Source organism: Salmo salar, chromosome 04 (genome assembly GCF_965601325.2).
Source record: "Salmo salar chromosome 04, fSalSal1, whole genome shotgun sequence".
NCBI lineage: Eukaryota > Metazoa > Chordata > Actinopteri > Salmoniformes > Salmonidae > Salmo > Salmo salar.
This window is the reverse complement of record NC_138294.1, coordinates 40849823-40869058: the sequence shown is the minus strand read 5'-3', so window position 1 is coordinate 40869058 and position 19236 is coordinate 40849823. Positions and strand designations below refer to the sequence as shown.

The 19236-nt window shown below is 38.7% G+C and overlaps 1 protein-coding gene across 5 annotated transcripts in view; it reads right to left on the bottom strand.

Annotated features, from left to right (window-relative positions):
- The window catches only part of bco2a (beta-carotene oxygenase 2a), a 124490-nt gene that overhangs the window by 50159 nt on the left and 55095 nt on the right, over nt 1-19236 (bottom strand). For 3 of the 5 annotated variants that reach the window (XM_014195695.3, XM_014195690.3, NM_001279080.1), the window contains 3 exon segments: nt 12268-12396; nt 8724-8884; nt 3887-4054 (listed from right to left, as the gene is read on the bottom strand). In XM_014195695.3, the coding sequence (XP_014051170.1) occupies nt 3887-4054; nt 8724-8884; nt 12268-12396 (458 nt within the window). 5 annotated transcript variants of the gene reach the window in all.

Below are 19236 nucleotides of genomic sequence, written 5' to 3'. Positions count from 1 at the left end.
CTTTTGTTAGCAATGGGGTAATTGTGTAATCATTTGATTAAATGGTTTATTTGTATTTATTAACTACAATTTGTTTCTATTTGTTTTTGTTATTTTTTATATTTATGAGTCTTATTTTTGTATATATTTTTATATTTATATAGTTTTAAATGTTATGATTATTTATTTGCATTGTTCCAAATGTCTGAATAAAAATGAGTTAGTGCAGAATGGTGCTTTTTTTGAGGAGGGGATGGGGGGGTGCTGAAGGGGGTTTTGCCCAGGGAGCCATATAAGCTAGATCCACCACTGATTAAAAGCATACCCATAACATGATGCAGCCACCACTATGCTTGAAAATATGGAGAGTGGCACTCAGTAATGTGTTTTATTGGATTGCCCCAAACATAACACCTTGTATTCATGACAAAAGGTTTATCGTTTTGCAGTATTACTTTAGCACCTCTAGCAAAAAGGATGGCTTGTATTGGAGAGAGTCTCAGTCTTAAATCATTTTCCACACACAGTCTGTGCCTGTATTTAGTTTTCATGCTAGTGAGGGCCGAGAATCCAGTCTCACATAGGTATGTGGTTGCAAAGGGCATCAGTGTCTTAACCTGTTATGGCTAGGGGGCAGTATTTTCACGGCCGGATAAAAAACGTACCCGATTTAATCTGATTATTACTCCTGCCCAGAAACTAGAATATGCATATAATTATTAGCTTTGGATAGAAAACACTCCAAAGTTTCTAAAACTGTTTGAATGGTGTCTGTGAGTATAACAGAACTCATTTGGCAGGCCAAAACCTGAGAAGATTCTGTACAGGAAGTACCCTGTCTGACCATTTCTTGCCCTTCTTGATTATCTCTATCCAATACAGGGGATCTCTGCTGTTACGTGACACTTCCTACGGCTCCCATGGGCTCTCAGAAGGCGGCAAAAAGCTGAATCGTGGCTTTGCAGGCTCTGGCTGAAAAAAAGTAGCGCGTTTGGATAGTGGCCGGTCACAGTACTATGAAACTCAGGCTCGTGCACGAGGGGATCCCATGCTTTTATTTTCTCTCTCTTTGTACGTATACACGCTTTCCCGGTCGGAATATTATCGCTTTTTAACTAGAAAAATGGCATAAAAATTGATTTTAAACAGCGGTTTTTGATATAAATATGAACTTGATTGAACAAAACATGCATGTATTGTATAACATAATGTCCTAGGTGTGTCATCTGATGAAGATCATCAAAGGTTAGTGCTGCATTTAGCTGTGGTTTTGTTTTTTGTGACATTATATGCTAGCTTGAAAAATGGGTGTCTGATTATTTCTGGCTGGGTACTCTGCTGACATAATCTAATGTTTTGCTTTCGCTGTAAAGCCTTTTTGAAATCGGACAGTGTGGTTAGTTAAAGGAGAGTCTTGTCTTTAAAATGCTGTAAAATATTCATATGTTTGAAAAATTGAAGTTTTTGTATTTTTGAGGAATTTGTAATTCGCGCCACGCCTATCATTGGATATTGGAGCAGGTGTTCCGCTAGCGGAACGTCTAGATGTATTAACAGCTCGATTTGCCAAGGCAAGAAACTCTGAGCGCAGCCCTATCTAGAAATCTGGCAGTGGCTTCTGATTAAATTCAATTTTCACAGAACCGCTTTTTGCAATTTCGATGAGGCTCTCTTGTTCAGATATCGGTACGTGAACTGGAGGCAGGGCATGAAATGGATAACAAGTTGTTTGTGTCGTCCATTTCGGGAAAGTACCTGCGCAATTATGTACCCAGCTCACTCAGGTGCTTCGCTATATCACATTTGACATAGTCCGTAGTTCATTTGCACACAAAAATCATACAATGATGGAAAGACCTGTGTGTTGTCCTTGTTAATGCAGACAGAAAAGAGCTCCAACTTCTTAATCATAGCCTCAATTTTGTCCCGCACATTAAATATAGTTGTGGAGAGTCCCTGTAATCCTAGATTCAGATCATTCAGATGAGAAAATAACATCACCCAGATAGACCAGTCGTGTGAGAAACTCGTCATCATGCAAGCGGTCAGACAAGTGAAAATTATGGTCGTCAGAAAACTTTAAGCTTGTCTTTCAATTTAAAAAAATGTGTCAATACTTTGCCCCTTGATAACCAGCTCACTTCTGTACGTTGTAAAAGCGTTACATGGTCGCTGCCAGTATCATTGCATAATGCAGAAAATACTCGAGTTCAGGGGCCTTGCTTTACCAAAGTTAACCATTTTCACTGTAGTGTCCAAAACATCTTTCAAGCTGTCAGGCATTCCCTTGGCAGCATGAGCCTCTCGGTTGATGCTGTAGTGTACCCAAGTGGCGTTGGGAGCAACTGCTTGCACGTGTGTTACCTTTCCATTATATCTCCCTGTCATGGCTTTTGCACCATCAGTACAGATACCAACATATCTTAACCACCAAAGTCCATTTGATGTCACAAAGCTTTCCAGTACTTAAACAATATCCTTTCATGTTGTCCTGGTTTCCAGTGGTTTGCAGAAGAGGATGTCTTCCTTAATGGACTCCCCATAAACGTAACGGACATATACCGGGAGCTGTTGACTCATCCAGCTGTAAAGCATATCATTCACTGGCTTGTATGCGAAGCAGTAATTGATTCAAAACATCTCCTGCCATGTCACTAATGCGTCGTGAAACAGTGTTGTTTCATGAAGGCATTGTCTGTATAGTTTTTTGGGGCGTTTTCCCACAGCATTGTCCCAGCCATATTCGCAGCAGCAGGAAGAATTAAGTCCTCCACAACAGTATGGGGCTTGCCTGTCCTAGCCACACGGTAGCTCACCATATAAGACACTTATTAATGGTATCTGTTGCTTTTATACATGTCTTACTACTCAAAAATCGTCTTTATTCTCGCTCAAAAAACTCACGTAGCTTATTTTTCAAATGGTCATGTTTCGTTTCTAAATGTCTGCGCAAGAGTGAAGGTTTCCCATGAGAGACTAATGGTTAATGTGATTGGATGTTAATTATTTGACTAGGCTAACTGTATTTGACATTGTGTTGTTATTTCGCTGGGCACCCAGGGAACGTCTTATATGGTCAGCTACACTAGATGTTTTAATATTATTTTTGGCAGTGAAACGAGGCTACTCAGGTGAGAAAACTACTTCACCCAAATGTGTAGCCCTGTTGGAAAATATAAATGTACTGTTGAAAAATGTGAATCACATTTTTATTTGGCGTACCCCCGACGGCATTGAGCGTAACCCAGTACCCCAGTTTGGGAATACCTGCTTTACAGGGTTCCTTATTTTCACTCTGTCAATTAGGTTAGTATTGTGGAGTGACTACAATGTTGTTGATCTATCCTCAGTTTTCTCCTATCACATCCATTACACTCTGTTTTAAAGTCACCATTGGCCTCGTGGTATCCCTGAGCAGTTTCCTTCCTCTCCGGAAACTGAGTTAGGAAGGACGCCTGTATATTTGTAGTGACTGGTGTATTGATACTCCATCTAAAGTGTAATTAATAACTTTACCACATTCAAAGGGATATTCAATGTCTGCTTTTTTTTTTACATGTTACATGTTTACCCATCTACCAATAAGTGCCCTTCCAATAGGTGCCCTTCTTGCACATAGAGTCCATTCATCTTATTTTGTGACTTTACTCCAACTTTTTATGCTTGCCATAACAAAGGGGTTGAATAGTTGTTGACTGAAGACATTTCACCTTTACATTTTTTATTAATTTGTAAAAAAATGTATCTAAAATTAAATCCACTTTGACATTATGGGGTATTTATTGTATGTAAGCCTGTAACAAAGCATCTCAATTGAATACATTTTAAATTCAGGCTGTAACAACAAAATGTGGAAAAAGTCAATGGATGTGAATACTTTCTTAAGGCACTATATTTCCATGCTGACCTGATCGAGAGCCTCCCCTGACTTGCGTAGGTTCTGGATGAGATAGTTGTTGATGGCCTCTCCGTTATCAGAGCAACACATGTCCAGCATCAGGAAGCCGTCTTCCTCAAAAGCATTGATCTGGTGGAACACTGACAGAGCCTTTGTGTGGAACTTTACTGAGCTGGTCTAGAGGAGAGAGAGCAGGACAAATAACTTCACTGAGTTGGTCTAGTGGAGATAATAGAATGTGGGACAAAGTTTAGATAAAATAAATAGATAATTTACTGGTCATTTAGCAATTTAGTAAGTAGCTTAGTTACTACTGTATCACTGATTCAGTGTATTACTCACTGGTGAACATGACTGCTATGTGCTACTTTTATGATAGATTAAACAAATTATGATACTGTATCAAAGATTAGCGCTTGTGTACTTCCCATACAGTGAAGCAATTATCTTTCCATATGAAAAATACCAAAGCCCAAGGCCAAAAAATAAAATAAAATAAATGCAGACTCTTGGAATTCTCGTTTGAACGACTTTGTATCTTGTTTGAACGAATTAGTGTCTCTTCAAATGACATAGTATCTCATTTGAACGACTTAGTATCTCGTTTTAATGGCTTAGTAAAAATACAAATGTCATTCAAAGTCGTTCAAATGTTGTTCAAGTCGTTCAAACAAGATGATAAATTGTTTGAATTACTTATTATCTTGTTTGAGCGACTTACAGTGCCGTGAAAAAGTATTTGCCCCCTCTCTGATTTTCTCTATTTTTGCATGTGTTTGATACTGAATGTTATCAGATCTTCAACCAAAACCATATATTAGATAATGGGAACCTGAGTTTACAAATAACAACAAAAAATAATGCATGATTTTTTATTTATTTAAGTCACAAGGTTATGCAACACCCAATTCCCCTGTGTGAATAAGTAATTGCCCCTTACACTCAATAACTGGTTGTGCCACCTTTGGTTGGGATGTAGTTGTAGATTTTTTTATTTTATTTAACCAGGCAACTCAGTTAAGAACAATTTCTTATTTACAATGACGGCCTGGGAATAGTGGGTGAACTGCCTTGTTCAGGGACAGAACGACAGATTTTTACCTTGTCAGCTCAGGGATTCAATCTAGCAGCCTTTTGGTTGCAAGTCCAATGATCTAACCACTAGACTACCTGCCACCCTGACAAGATAAACATTTCTCATAACGCTGTGGAGAAATTTTGTCCCACTCTTGCGTGCGGAACTCCTTTAACTCAGTGACATTTCTGTGTTTTCAAGCATGAACTGCTCATTTCAAGTCCTGCCACATCTCAATTGATATTAGGTCTGGACTAATGACTGGGCCATTCCAAAACTTCAAATTTGTTGCTTTTTAACCATTTTCATGTCGACTTGATTGTGTGTTTTGGATCATTGTCTTGCTGCATCATCCAGCTGTGCTTCAGCTTCAGCTCACAGATGAATGGCCTGACATTCTCCTGTAGAATTATCTGATACAGAGCTGAATTCATGATTCCTTTTATTAAGGCAAGTTGTCCAGGTCCTGAGGCAGCAAAGCATCCCCAAACCATCCTTGACCTTTGGTATGAGGTTCTTGTTTGGTTTTTGCCATACATAATGGGACCCATCTCATCCAAAAGGTTGACCAAAGTTTGCCAGGATGCACCTGGATGATCATCAAGACTCTTGGAATAATGTTCTATGGACAGATGAGACAAAATAATAACTTTTTGGATGTCATGGGTCCCATTATGCCTGGCAAAAACCAAACACTGCACTCCACAGTAAGAACCTTACAACAACGGTCAAGAATGGTGGTGTTAGTGTGATTGAGTGTAAGGGGGCAATTATTTGTCATATAGGGGCATTGGGTGTTGCATAACTTTTTTTATGAAATGAATTAAATAAGTATGTAATTGTTGTGTTATTTGTTCACGCAGGTTCCCTTCACCTAATATCAGGTTTTGGTTGAAGAACTGATGACATTCAGTATCAAAAATATGCAAAAGTAGAGAAAATTAGAAAGGGGGAAAATACTTTTTCACTGTATTGTAATCGTTCTTTTGTCTAATTAGGCCTAATATGTTATGAATCTTGTCAGATCGTGTAATTGTTGATGCAGCCATTCATTCACTGATTCCATCCATTGAAATGATTATTCATTGACAGTTCTTTGATAGCCTAAAGCAGGGCTGCTTTTGAACACCAGAGCATGCAAGTGGACGAGTGTGTAACGATGAGCAGAGCATTATTCAAGCAGATTTAAAAATGGTGTGAGCCTTCTCTCCTGCTCCAATTTCACTCTGGTACTGCTCAGCCACAAGCTCTGGGCATGCTCTGCCTAGCATTTTTTATTTCTTTTATCACCGTTCTTTTAATTAATGTGACCCCACCCACAATGGCCTAATGTATATCTAGTTGATATTCTACTTTCTAACATTAGGATAGTTTCTATTTTGAAGGACATCAAATGTATTAACATATGTTTTAGATAGGCTACTGTAAAATGTACATTCATTTTTGGTTTTCTTTCTCCAATGAAATTGTAAAAAATGCTGTAGGAAATATGATTTTATGTGGAGAAATTGCATCCACACACGGGGGTGCGCAATTCATTTGAACACTGCAGTTTGAGAATATTTATTCACTGTTATTTATGAAAAGAATCTAATACTGGCCTTTGTTATTTATGATTTATTTCTGATATTTTAGCTTAATTACATTTATTTATATTGTTTTTATTCCAATAATTAAAAAATGTAGCATATGTATTGCCAACCTAAAATATCTGTTAATACATTTGAAGTCCTTCAAAATAGAAACTACATATCCTACTTTTAGAAAGTGGAATATACACAAGATATAGGCTACTGTTGGTGGGGTCACAGTAAGAAAAAGAATAGTGATTAAGAATAGTGAGGAACGGAAAGGAAAATAACTAGGCAGAGCACGACCAGAGCTTATAGATGAACTTTTTTTTTTACCTGTTTGGGATAGGGGGCAGTATTTTCACGGCCGGATGAAAAAACGTACCGATATAAACTGGTTACCACTCTTGCCCAGAAACGAGAATATGCATATTATTAGTAGATTTGGATAGAAAACACTCTGAAGTTTCTAAAAATGTTTGAATGGTGTCTGTGAGTATAACAGAACTCATATGGCAGGCAAAAACCTGAGAAAATTCCAAGCAGGAAGTGGCCTGTCTGAGAATTTGTAGTTCTTCTTTTGATTTTCTATCGAAACTACAGTATCTGTGGGGTTACGTAGCATTTTCTAAGGCTTCCATTGGCTCTCTAAAGCCTTCAGAAAGCAGATTGAGGCGTCTTCTGTCTCTGGGCAGAGTATAGTAGCTCAGTTTGTCATTGGTCTGCCTGGTGACAAAGAGATTGGATATGTGCATTCACGTGAGCACACTATTTTTTCTTTTCCTCTTTGAATGAATACACTATTGTGCGGTTGGAATATTATCGCTATTTTACGAGAAAAATAATGATTTTAAACAGCGTTTGACATGCTTCTAAGTACGGTAATGGAACATTTTGGTTTTTTTGTCTCAATGTGCTCGCCCCTTTGGATAGTGACCTGAACGCACGAACAGAACGGAGGTATTTGGACATAACTATGGATTATTTGGATTATTTGGAACAAAAACACAATTTCTTGTGGAAGTAGCAGTCCTGGGAGTGCATTCTGACAAAGATCAGCAAAGATAATACAATTTTTCTAATAGTAATTCTGAGTTTAGTGTGCGCCGAACTTGGCGGGTGTCAAAATAGCTAGCCGTGATGACTGAGCTATGTACTCAGAATATTGCAAAATGTGCTTTCGCCGAAAAGCTATTTTAAAATCTGACACAGCGATTGCATAAAGGAGTTCTGTATCTATAATTCTTAAAATAATTGTTATGTATATTGTCAATGTTTATGATGAGTAATTTAGTAAATTCACCGGAAGTTTTGGGTGGGAATGCATGTTCTGAACATCACATGCCAATGTAAAAAGCTGTTTTTGGATATAAATATGAACTTCATTGAACAAAACATGCATGTATTGTATAACACAATGTCCTAGGAGTGTCATCTGATGAAGATCATCAAAGGTTAGTGCTTCATTTAGCTGTGTTTTGGGTTTTGTGACATATATGCTTGCTTGGAAAATGGCTGTGTGATTGTTTTTGGCTATGTACTCTCCTAACAGAATCTAATGTTTTGCTTTCGCTGTAAAGCCTTTTTGAAATCAGACAATGTGGTTACATCAAGGAGAAGTGCATCTTTAAAATGGTGTAAAATAGTTGTATGTTTGAGAAAGTTGAATTATGACATTTTGTTGTTTTTTAATTTGCCGCCCTGTTATTTCACTGGCTGTGTCCCGCAGGTGGGATGCTAGCGTCCCACGTAGCCCATAGAAGTTAAATGCTCGATTTATGCTCTGCTACTCACTCCACACTCTCCCACTTACATGCTCTGGCATTCAAAAGCAGGCCTGCTTTAGGCTATCAAAAAACACAATGAATAATCATATCACTGGATGGAATCAGTGAATGAATGGGTGCAGCAACTTTGCACGGTCTGACAAGCTGCATAACGAATGAGGCCTAATTAGACAAAAGAACAATTAAGTAGTTCAAATGAGATAAGTAGTTGAAACGACTTAGGAATTGTGACATTTTTTGTAGGCTTTTTTTTTAACTAAGTAATTCAAACGAGATACTAAGATGTTCAAACGAGAGAATTCAAACTCTACGTTTGTATATTTTTTTTGCTTTGGGCTTCAGGGCTTTGTAATAGAACCACGTTTGTTATTTATTTGCATTTTAAAGGCCTTTAAAAGCCTTGTCCTGTCCACCTGTCCCTTGTGTTTGTCTACCAGGTGGAAGACAGTATCTTGTTTGGGGTCCCAGTAGACCCCCTCACTGATCCCCTTTCCCCTCAGCTTGGCTGTGACAATCTTCAGTAGGTCCATCTTGATAGGCTGCTCTATGAACACCACATAGTTCTCTGACATTGCTACAGGAAAAAGGGAAAATATATGTCAAATACATTGTTTTCATCAGGGTTGGGGTCAATTTGAATTGAAGGTTTTTATATTTTTCTATTCAAATCACTTCCAGAATTTTTTTAGCTACAGAAAGAGAGGAAGATATACAGTACATATACCTGTAACCACACAAGGCATTTTCACAATGATTGTCATTGCTGAGATAGGGTTGTGTAGTGACATTGTGAGATTGTGTGTACATGGGTACAGGGAGCGTTAACCTTTTAACGCTTAAGTTCTAAATATTAATAACGGCCCTTACATCGTGAGTTATTTTTGCACGCGTTTCCAGAATTCTATGCTGCTGTTCTAGAATTAGATTGTTGCATTTTGACACTATTCTCTACACTCCTCATTGTATCGACACCACAATGTCTACTTCATATGAGGCTTAATAAAACATTATTCCTGTAGTAGTAGCAGCGAGTATCTACTGTATAGTATTATTGATAATTGTATAATTAAGCAATAAGGCACGAGGGGGTGTGGTATATGTCCAATATACCACGGCTAAGGGCTGTTCTTATGCACAACGCATCATGGAGTGCCTGGACACAGCCCTTAGCCGTGGTTAATTGGCCAAATACCACAAACCCCAAAGATGCCGTATTACTATTATAAACTGGTTACCAACGTAATTAGAGCAGTACAAATAAATGTTTAGTCATACCCGTGGTATACGGTCTGATATACCATGGCTGTCATCCAATCAGCATTTAGGGCTCGAACCACCTAGTTTATAATTATTATAATCTATATTACTTGTATTATCATCTGAAAAAGGCTCTAGTATTAGCCTGTCTGAGGGGCTGCGCATGTGAGATAGGGCGGGAAACCTGAGGCGCTAAATCTGGTGTATTTGACACAATAGTGGCGAACAAACAAAGTGAGAGCAGGGTATGAGCATATATTACATATGTCGACCATGGCTAAGGCTGGGATACGCTGGGACCCTAAAAAAGTTTTGTTAATTAAAAAAAAATTGTATCATTTATTCTCTCCTGGAAAAACTAGTCTACAGCGGTGGCTTCAATTCGTAACCATGTCAATGTATTATCACCACTGAACATGTAGCCTACAGATGCCTGCCTTGTCACCAAGCAAGGAATATATTTCTCATCAAATGCGATGAGTATTATGGCTTAGATAGGTTTTAGACTGGTTGAGACAGAGGAGAATGAGGACAAAGTCATGTAAACAGATTGATCAGATTGAATGGTGCGTGCGTGTAATCAGCTATAATGTATGCAGAGACCTTGGCATGAGGGAAGCGGTGTTGTAGATATATTAAACTATGGCGCTAAACAGGATTATATAGGTTTATGCTTTGGCGCCATCTATGGGCTGACTGTTACGTGGGTGGACCAGTTATCGCTCTCCTTCCAAAACGTGGTTACATTTGTATGAACTTCAAGTATTACTAACTATACAGTATATTTCTAGGACAACTCGATGTAATGTAACAACTCAAATCATTCTCTTTAGTCTACAGGTTAGGCTAAAGGTTGTTTGCTAAGGAAGATATTATTTTATTGAAATAATCAAATCATATTTTCCCTAGCCAACAACTATTTGGCAAAATGATAAAACATAATTGCAAGAATGCATTACAAATCAAGGAATAACAAAAGTTGATTACGTACTTTTCCTTTTCTGTTTTATTTCAGAAATGGAGCCCAGGAGTCAAACAAAGTAAACACCCATATATTACATTTCTATCTTTTTTTTGTCTTTTTTTAAGAACATTTCTCCAATCCCCCCTCACATAAAATACATAAAGTCATACATTTCAATACATTTCACAATTGTTGATTACATACTTTTGTTCTGTTTTATTTCAGAAATAGAACCCAGGAGTCCCCAAAAATATTTTCCACCTAGTAATGCTTCAGGGTGTGGTACTCGACAAAGCAAGGAACTGCACACAAGGCTGTCACATGGTTCAGACATTTACTTGGTCAACTTCCTTTGTTTCTGTCATCGGGTTGATGTTAGACAGACCTTGCAATGCCTCCTTGTGCTTTTTCCTTGCAGGGTGGTCTGAGGGACATTGCTAGGAAAGCGGTGTTCAGTGAGGCGTAGAGGATTGTCACAGACAGGCCGGTCCCCAGCAGACGGACAACGAGGAGTGTGGTGGTCTTCAAGGAGCTGCCGCATCAGGTTTATCCTGAACAGCTGGTATGAGATCACCTGTTCTGTGACCTGCCAGTGGACAATGTAGCTGTTGAGTAGGACTATGTCTATTAGGTGGAAAAATAGCATCTTGTACTTTTTTAGGTATTTTCTGGCACACTCAACAAAACACTTCTGCATGTCCACTTTGTCAACTGCTCCCATCTTCTTGTTGTACTCCAAGACACATTCTGGCTTAATTTTCTTCTGTCAGGTGACATAGTTCAGTTTTCCTGTGTTCGACATTTTGGAGGTCTGCACAGTGGACAGAACATGGACATCGCGTTTGTTATGCCCTTTCACTGCCATCATCTCCCCGTTCATTTGGAACGTCACCTCCCCCTTGCTCTTTTTCATTTTTTTGAATAGTGGAATCCCCTTCCTGTTGGATCTCACTGTGCCACAGGCCCATGTGTTCTCCCTCAAAAGTTACTGTAAAAGTGTAGGGCTGCTGTACTAGTTGTCCACAAATACAGTATGCCCCTTTCTGAGGTAAGGCTGCAGCATGGTGATCATCACTGATCCAGATATGCCAAGACCCTCAAAATGGCTTATCTGTGGTGGTGCAGGTGTAGATCAGGTCCTGTTCATATCCTGTCAGATGGTCACATAAAACAAAAAACCTGACTCCAAATCTGTGGGGCTTTGATGGGATGTATTGGCGTAATGAAAGTCTTTCTTTCCAAGCCATGAAAGACTAATCAATGTGTCAAAAAAATGCATACATATATTTACAAAGTTTTATTTTATATCTCCTAGATTTAGGACAGACACTTCAAAACCTTGTTTCTTATTTCACATTTTTTGAATGTCCTTTTTGCCATTTATGATAGTGTTATTCAATGCATTTCTATGGACTTTTAAAAAAATACATTTTATTTTGATACCTAACGGGATCCTAAAATTCTAAATAAAATAGCATCACCCCCCCTCACAAGTTAAAATGAGACACTAATGTCAGGGTACATATTGTTCCTTACGGATATGATAAAGACGTACAGCAACATTAAGTAATGGGTGCATCCCAAATTGCACCCTTTATCTTGTATAGTGCACTACTTCTGACCAGCCCTGGTAAAAATAAGTGCACTATAAAGGGACAAGGGTGCTATTTGGGACACAGGCATGATTTTGTTTTGGGTCTAATTGCATAGGTATTGCACGTGTTTGATAGGTTTACCGAAGCTGTGGTAGTACGAGGGCCTGGCCTTGTCTGCAGGGACAATAGAGCAGAGCACTTTTGCCCCCTCCAGGGTTTCCTCAGGATTGTTCTTCATAGGGGGCACTTTGATTATGTTATACAAGGCACCTAAAATGACAGGGACATAGTTAGTACACAACCTCTCACAGTGTTGTAATACTGTGTCACAACACTGGTGCATGCAATAAATAATCACCTACACTCACAGGAACACTTTCTACACAACCTGTCACCCTGTGATATTGTGTCAGAGCCACGTAAAACACACACTTGTATTTAAACAAGAAATACGTGTATATAAATACAATTAATTTGTTGTATATAAGTATCTCACAGAGATTACAGTAAATAATATGTTGTCGGAAATTAACAACCAGTGTGTGCTCATTGTTCAACACGAAAACCACTATTGTCTATAGGGTTGTCATGACAGCTTGGTATGTTTGAGGAAGATAGTTACCCCCTCACCCATTTGAGATAGGCAAAATGTAAATAAAGCTTGCAAAATATATCTTACCGGTTTAAATCCACACTTAATTCTGTCTTAAGTCACACTGAGGTTTAAGGTGCAATAATATGTATATTACAATATTTTCATTAAAGGGACACTTCAACATTTTATGTCTCCTGCACCATACCAGTGTCTACATACGTGAAAACAGTCTGAAGAAAAGGTCCTAAGAAAATGACCTCCTATATTGTCAAAGTTAAGAAGTGGTGAAGTGCCCCTTACAGTGAGCTTGATGAAAACCCCATCACGGCTCTACAGTCCTACAATTTTGGTCGCATATGCTCATAAATATTTTGCTGTGCTACCTGGATTTTTTATTTGGGAGCACCAGTGCAACTACAAAAAAAAAAAAATCACACAACATTTAGTTGCTCCTTCACAAAAATGAATTTGTTGCTGGAAACTTCCCACAAGTTTGTGGGAAATTTGCTGCAAACTAAATAGTGTTCCACAAAATAAGTTTGCCAACTTTTGCCACTAGTCGTGAATCTGCGGAATACCTTTTGCAACTATAATATTTATTGCCTCTAGTTGCAAACAGTTCACCAGTGATTTTTTTCTGGCAGACAATTCTCTCAAGAATCTATTTGTATCTGTGGCAAACCTGTGGCAGCAACATTTATTGCCACTAGGTTTACCAGAAGCCGTTTCTGGTGAACACATCAGGCGGTGAAGAGAGTTGGAGGTGATGAAGAGAGTTGGAGGCCGTGAAGAAAGTTGAAGGCGGTGAAGAGAGATTGAGTTGAAGGTGAAAGAGGCCACAGTGCTGAAGAAGATATGGCGGTGGATGCACCGCAACCAGTTGCAAATGTTATACGTCTGGATACACTGATTGTGAAAAAGGTGGATTTTTTGGCATTCATAGCCACAGTTATTATTTGTATTACACAATTGTCCAAGAAGGACATCATTATCGACTTCGGCGATGTCATTTACAAAATAGCCTCCAATACCCTACTCAACAAACTGGATGCAGTCTATCACAGTGCCATCCGTTTTGTCACCAAAACCCCATATACTACCCACCACTGCAACCTGTACGCTCTTGTTGGCTGGCCTTCGCTTCATAATCGTCGCCAAACCCACTGGCTCCAAGTCATCTACAAGACCCTGCTAGGTAAAGTCCCCCCTTATCTCCGCTCACTGGTCACCATAGCAGCACCCACCTGTAGCACGCGCTCCAGCAGGTATACTATCTCTCTGGTCACCCCCAAAGCCAATTCCTCCTTTGGCCATCTCTCCTTCCAGTTCTCTGCTGCCAATGACTGGAACGAACTACAAAAATCTCTGAAACTGGAAACACCCATCTCCCTCACTAGCTTTAAGCACCAGCTGTCAGAGCAGCTCACAGATCACTGCACCTGTACATAGCCCATCTATAATTTAGCCCAAACAACTACCTCTTCCCCTACTGTATTTATTTTTCTCCTTTGCACCCCATTATTTATTTCTACTTTGCACTTTCTTCTACTACAAATCGACCATTCCAGTGTTTTATCTGCTATATTGTATTTACTTTGCCACCATGGCCTTTTTTGCCTTTACCTCCCTTATCTCACCTCATTTGCTCACATTGTATATAGACTTATTTTTCTACTGTATTATTGACTGTATGTTTGTTTTACTCCATGTGTAACTCTGTGTTGTTGTATGTTGTCTAACTGCTTTGCTTTATCTTGGCCAGGTCGCAATTGTAAATGAGAAATTGTTCTCAACTTGCCTACCTGGTTAAATAAAGGTTAAATAAATAAATAAATAAATAAAATTATATTTGCAGCCAAGAAGTTTTTGGGCCTCCAAAACGCCAAGACATGGCAGAAGCACTGCAAGGACAACTGTCGCCAGAAAATGTCCCACCCTCACAGGATCCTTCTGAGCCTGTGTAGGGATCTGATTAGAATGTTGTTAGAAAAGCAAGCTGATTTAGTTTAATTTAAATGTCATTATTGATAGTTGTTATGGATGTGAATGTACAGTTGAAGTTGGAAGTTTACATACACTTAGGTTGGAGTCATTAAAACTCGTTTTTCAACCACTCCACAAATTTCTTGTTAACAAACTATAGTTTTGGCAAGTCGGTTAGGACATCTACTTTGTGAATGACAAGTAATTTTTCCAACAATTGTTTACAGAGAGATTATTTCACTTATAATTCACTGTATCACAATTCCAGTGGGTCAGAAGTTTGCACACACTAAGTTGACTGTGCCCTTAAACAGCTTGTAAAATTCCAGAAAATTATGTCATGGCTTTAGAAGCTTCTGATAGGCTAATTGACATAATTTGAGCCAAGTGGAAGTGTACCTGTGGATGTATTTCAAGGCCTACCTTCAAACTCAGTGCGTCTTTGCTTGACATCATAGAAAAATCTAAAGAAATCAGCCAAGATCTCAGAACAAAAACTGTAGAGCTCCACAAGTCTGGTTCATCCTTGGGAGTAATTTACCAACTCCTGAAGGTACCACGTTCATCTGTACAAAACAATAGTACACAAGTATAAACACCATGGGACCATGCAGCCATCACACCGCTCAGGAAGGAGATGCTTTCTGTCTCCTAGAGATGAACTTACTTTGGTGCGAAAAGTACAAATCAATCCCAGAACAACAGCAAAGGACCTTGTGAAGATGCTGGAGGAAACAAGTACAAAAGTATCTATATTCACAGTAAAACGAGTCCTATATCGACATAACCTGAAAGGCCGTTCAGCAAGGAAGAAGCCACTGCTCCAAAATCACCATAAAAAAGCAAGACTACGATTTGCAAATGCACATGGGGACAAAGATTGTACTTTTTGGAGAAATGTCCTCTGGTCTGATGAAACAAAAATAGAACTGTTTGGCCATAATGACCATTGTTATGTTTGGAGGAAAAAGGGGGAGGCTTGCAAGCCCAAGTCACCATCCCAACTGTGAAGCACGGGGGTGGCAGCATCATGCTGTGGGGGTGCTTTTCTGCAGGAGGGACTGGTGCACTTTACAAAATAGATGGCATCATGAGAATGGAAAATTATGTGGATATATTGAAGCAACATCTCAAGACATCAGTCAGGAAGTTAAAGCTTGGTCACAAATGGGTCTTCCAAATGGACAATGACCTCAAGCATACTTCCAAAGTTGTGGCAAAATGGCTTAAGGACAACAAAGTCAAGGTATTGGAGTGGTCATCACAAAGCCCTGACTTCAATCCCATAGAACATGTGTGGACAGTAAGTGGCGGAATGCACATACCGTACAGTTATTCCGAACAAAGAAGACCAATCAACGGAATTAGAATAAATGATTGTAAAATGGAAACAAAGCTATCTAGCTAGCTACAGTACCTACTAAAGTTCTCCGGTGAGTGTCTAACATATTAATTAAACTTCCTAATAAACAAATTATCTTTATGATGCCTAGTTAGCAATGTCATGTTTTATGGGATAGAGTGAAGCATATTTTGTTTGTCACGTCCTGGCCAGTAAAATGGGTTATTTGTCATTGTAGTTGGTCAGGGCGTGGCATGGGGTGTTTGTTTTGTGTGGTTGGGTATTGTGGGTTTAGGTTCTAGTTTTCTTATTTCTATGTTTATCTAGCTTTTCTAGTTCTATGTGAGTTTTGTCAATGACCTCCAATTAGAGGCAGCTGGTTGTTGTTGTCTCTAATTGGAGGCCATATTTAGTTGTGTTTGTTTCCACTGGGGTTTTTGGGTGGGTGTTTCTAGTATAGTCTATGCACCTTACTGGACTGTTTTCGTCGTTTGTTTTGTGTTGATTAAGTATTTTCTTTAATAAATAAGAGGATGAGCACTTTACCCGCTGCGTTTTGGTCCCCCTTCAACGACGAGTGTTACATTGTTGATACAATTTTCTATCTGTCAACGCCACTGACTGACTCGCTAGTGCTTAGCTAGCTAATGTTAGCTATCATATTTTTGCAATTTAATAGCAATATGCATGTCAATATGCTAGTGTCATGCTTGCACAACAGCTAGCTAGCTAGCAACAATATGAGTATATTTGACATCAAAGCAAAACTTTACTTTAGCAGATGGATACCCTTCCTTTGGTGTTGGAAGACGCTGTGTTGGGAGGAGAATGCATCAACACCCTGGAAATATGTTTGTGGTAAACTCACTCATAACACTTTTTTTGCACAATGAATGTATCGTCTTCAAGATTGATAAGGTAATTAAATGCATGAATTCTCATAAATGCAGCCCATACATTCATTGTTTGTAACAATTAGATATTTCATTGTTTTAAACTAGTAGCTAGCTTATTTTAATAATGTGTTGTTCCTTCACTCTTTCTAGTTTGCAATCGGTTAGCTACAAGGCAAACATACAGATTGAGGCCTTCAATCAAACTGAGGACAGAGAAATGTGTACACCAGACAAGTCAAGACTTCTTCCATGCATAGATTTGAGATGTAAGGTACATGTAAAACATGTTGGGTTGTTTGGATGACCCAATTGCTTGGTTGCAAGCATTGGGTCAATTGTTTTCTGCTAATATAGAAAGGTTGGGTTGTTGGTGCTGGGTTATTGAGGTTGGGTTCTGAATATTTAAAATATTCTAGTTCTAGTGTGACTGAGTGACTGACCAGTGAAAAACAGCTAACTTTATTTTGTCCAATCATAGTTATGGTAGCTAGCTAAACATTTGCACTGCACCTGTACATAGCCCATCTGTAAACAGCCTACCTCATCTCCATACTGTATTTATTCATTTATTTATCTTGCTCCTTTGCACCCCAGTATCTCTACTTGAACATTAATCTTCTGCACATCTACCATTCCAGTGTTTAATTGCTATATTGTAATTACTTCGGCACCATGGCCTATTTATTGCCTTAACTTATCTCATTTGCACTCACTGCATATAGACTTTTTGTTTTCTTTTGTTCTAGTGTATTATTTACATATAACATTTAAGTCATTTAGCAGACGCTCTTATCCAGAGCTTATCCAATCTATGGGATTGACTGTATGTTTTGTTTATTCCATGTGTAACTCTGTTGCTGTATGTGTCGAATTGCCATGCTTTATCTTGGCCAGGTCGCAGTTGCAAATGACAACTTGTTCTCAACTAGCCTACCTGGTTAAATAAAGGTGAAATAAAAAAATCTGTACTAATATCTCTGGCTGTGGTAACGTTAGCTAGCTTGCTAATGTAACAGTTGTTAAAATACTTTGAATTTCACCAGGTTCATATATTATTATAGCATGTTGATGTGTTATTATTCATGCCTGCGTCCTGGGAATAGGGGAGTGTGTACTTGCATTTTGTCCTCTGTGCTCATGCTCAAATAATTTTGATGCACTGAGGTATGCACCCTTTTTCTGTCGTCTTCAGAAAAGTTAGATTCCTTTAAGCACAATGTCATGACACAGTGTTTTGTTATGAATAGTGTTGTATATTTAGAGTTTACTCATAAGTGGATGGTATTGTCAAAATGCAATTGTAATTGTACTTTTTAGGATGATATTAACATTCTGAATTCATCATGCGGTTACTAGCTAGCTAAGGTATTGTATGTGCGAACGATGGCTAGCTCCTCGAATGATCCCAGTCCTTTGTATTGTGTGTCTATGTTATAGAAAGAGGTGACAATTGGCAGAACATATTTATGCTCTACAAATGTTTTGTCTTATCTTTTGGATGCAGGTATGTGGTTTTATCGATGTAAAATGTATGTTATGTGCTGGTACATTATAAGGAGAGGTTGTAGTCATTTTTGTATTATAAAATAATTTTGATTCACTATGAGAGAAAGAGGCGACAACTGGCAGAACATATTTGTGCTCTACAAATGTTTTGTCTTTTCTTTTGGATGCAGAGAGAGAATTCTGATTCTATAAACAACCTGATATCCGAAGTCCACGTCTATAGTCTCAATCAATCACACTCAACGCAGAGTTACAGCGGTGCAGTATAGCACAAGTTACATTGGTGCCTTCTAGACCTGGATTCATCGTTGATTGACGTCAGCTCAATCACCGCGGAGCTGCTGCTCTATAGACTCTGTTTACATCATTGAGGTACTCATCTCGCCTTGTGGCCTAAAGCGGAACTGCAGTGTATTTTCTTTCCTGTTGATGTATTGAGGGTGCTGTTTATGGTTAACTAACATAGAAGTGTGTTCACCAACAGAAATTTTAACATAATATTAGTGGTTTACCTTTATTTAACTAGGCAAGTAGGTTAATTAAGAACAAATTCTTATTTTCAATGATGGCCTAGAAACAGTGGGTTTTTGCCTTGTTCAGGGGCAGAATGACAGATTTTTACCTTGTCAGCTTGGGGTTTCGATCTTGCAACCTTTTGGTTACTAGTCCAATATTCTAACCGCTAGGCTACCTGCCGCCAATTTCAATTAATGTTGAAATGAATTGCTCGACTGGTGTAGGTTTTCTCCATCTGTTGGTGTACAACACTTGCATAACAAGCTAACTAT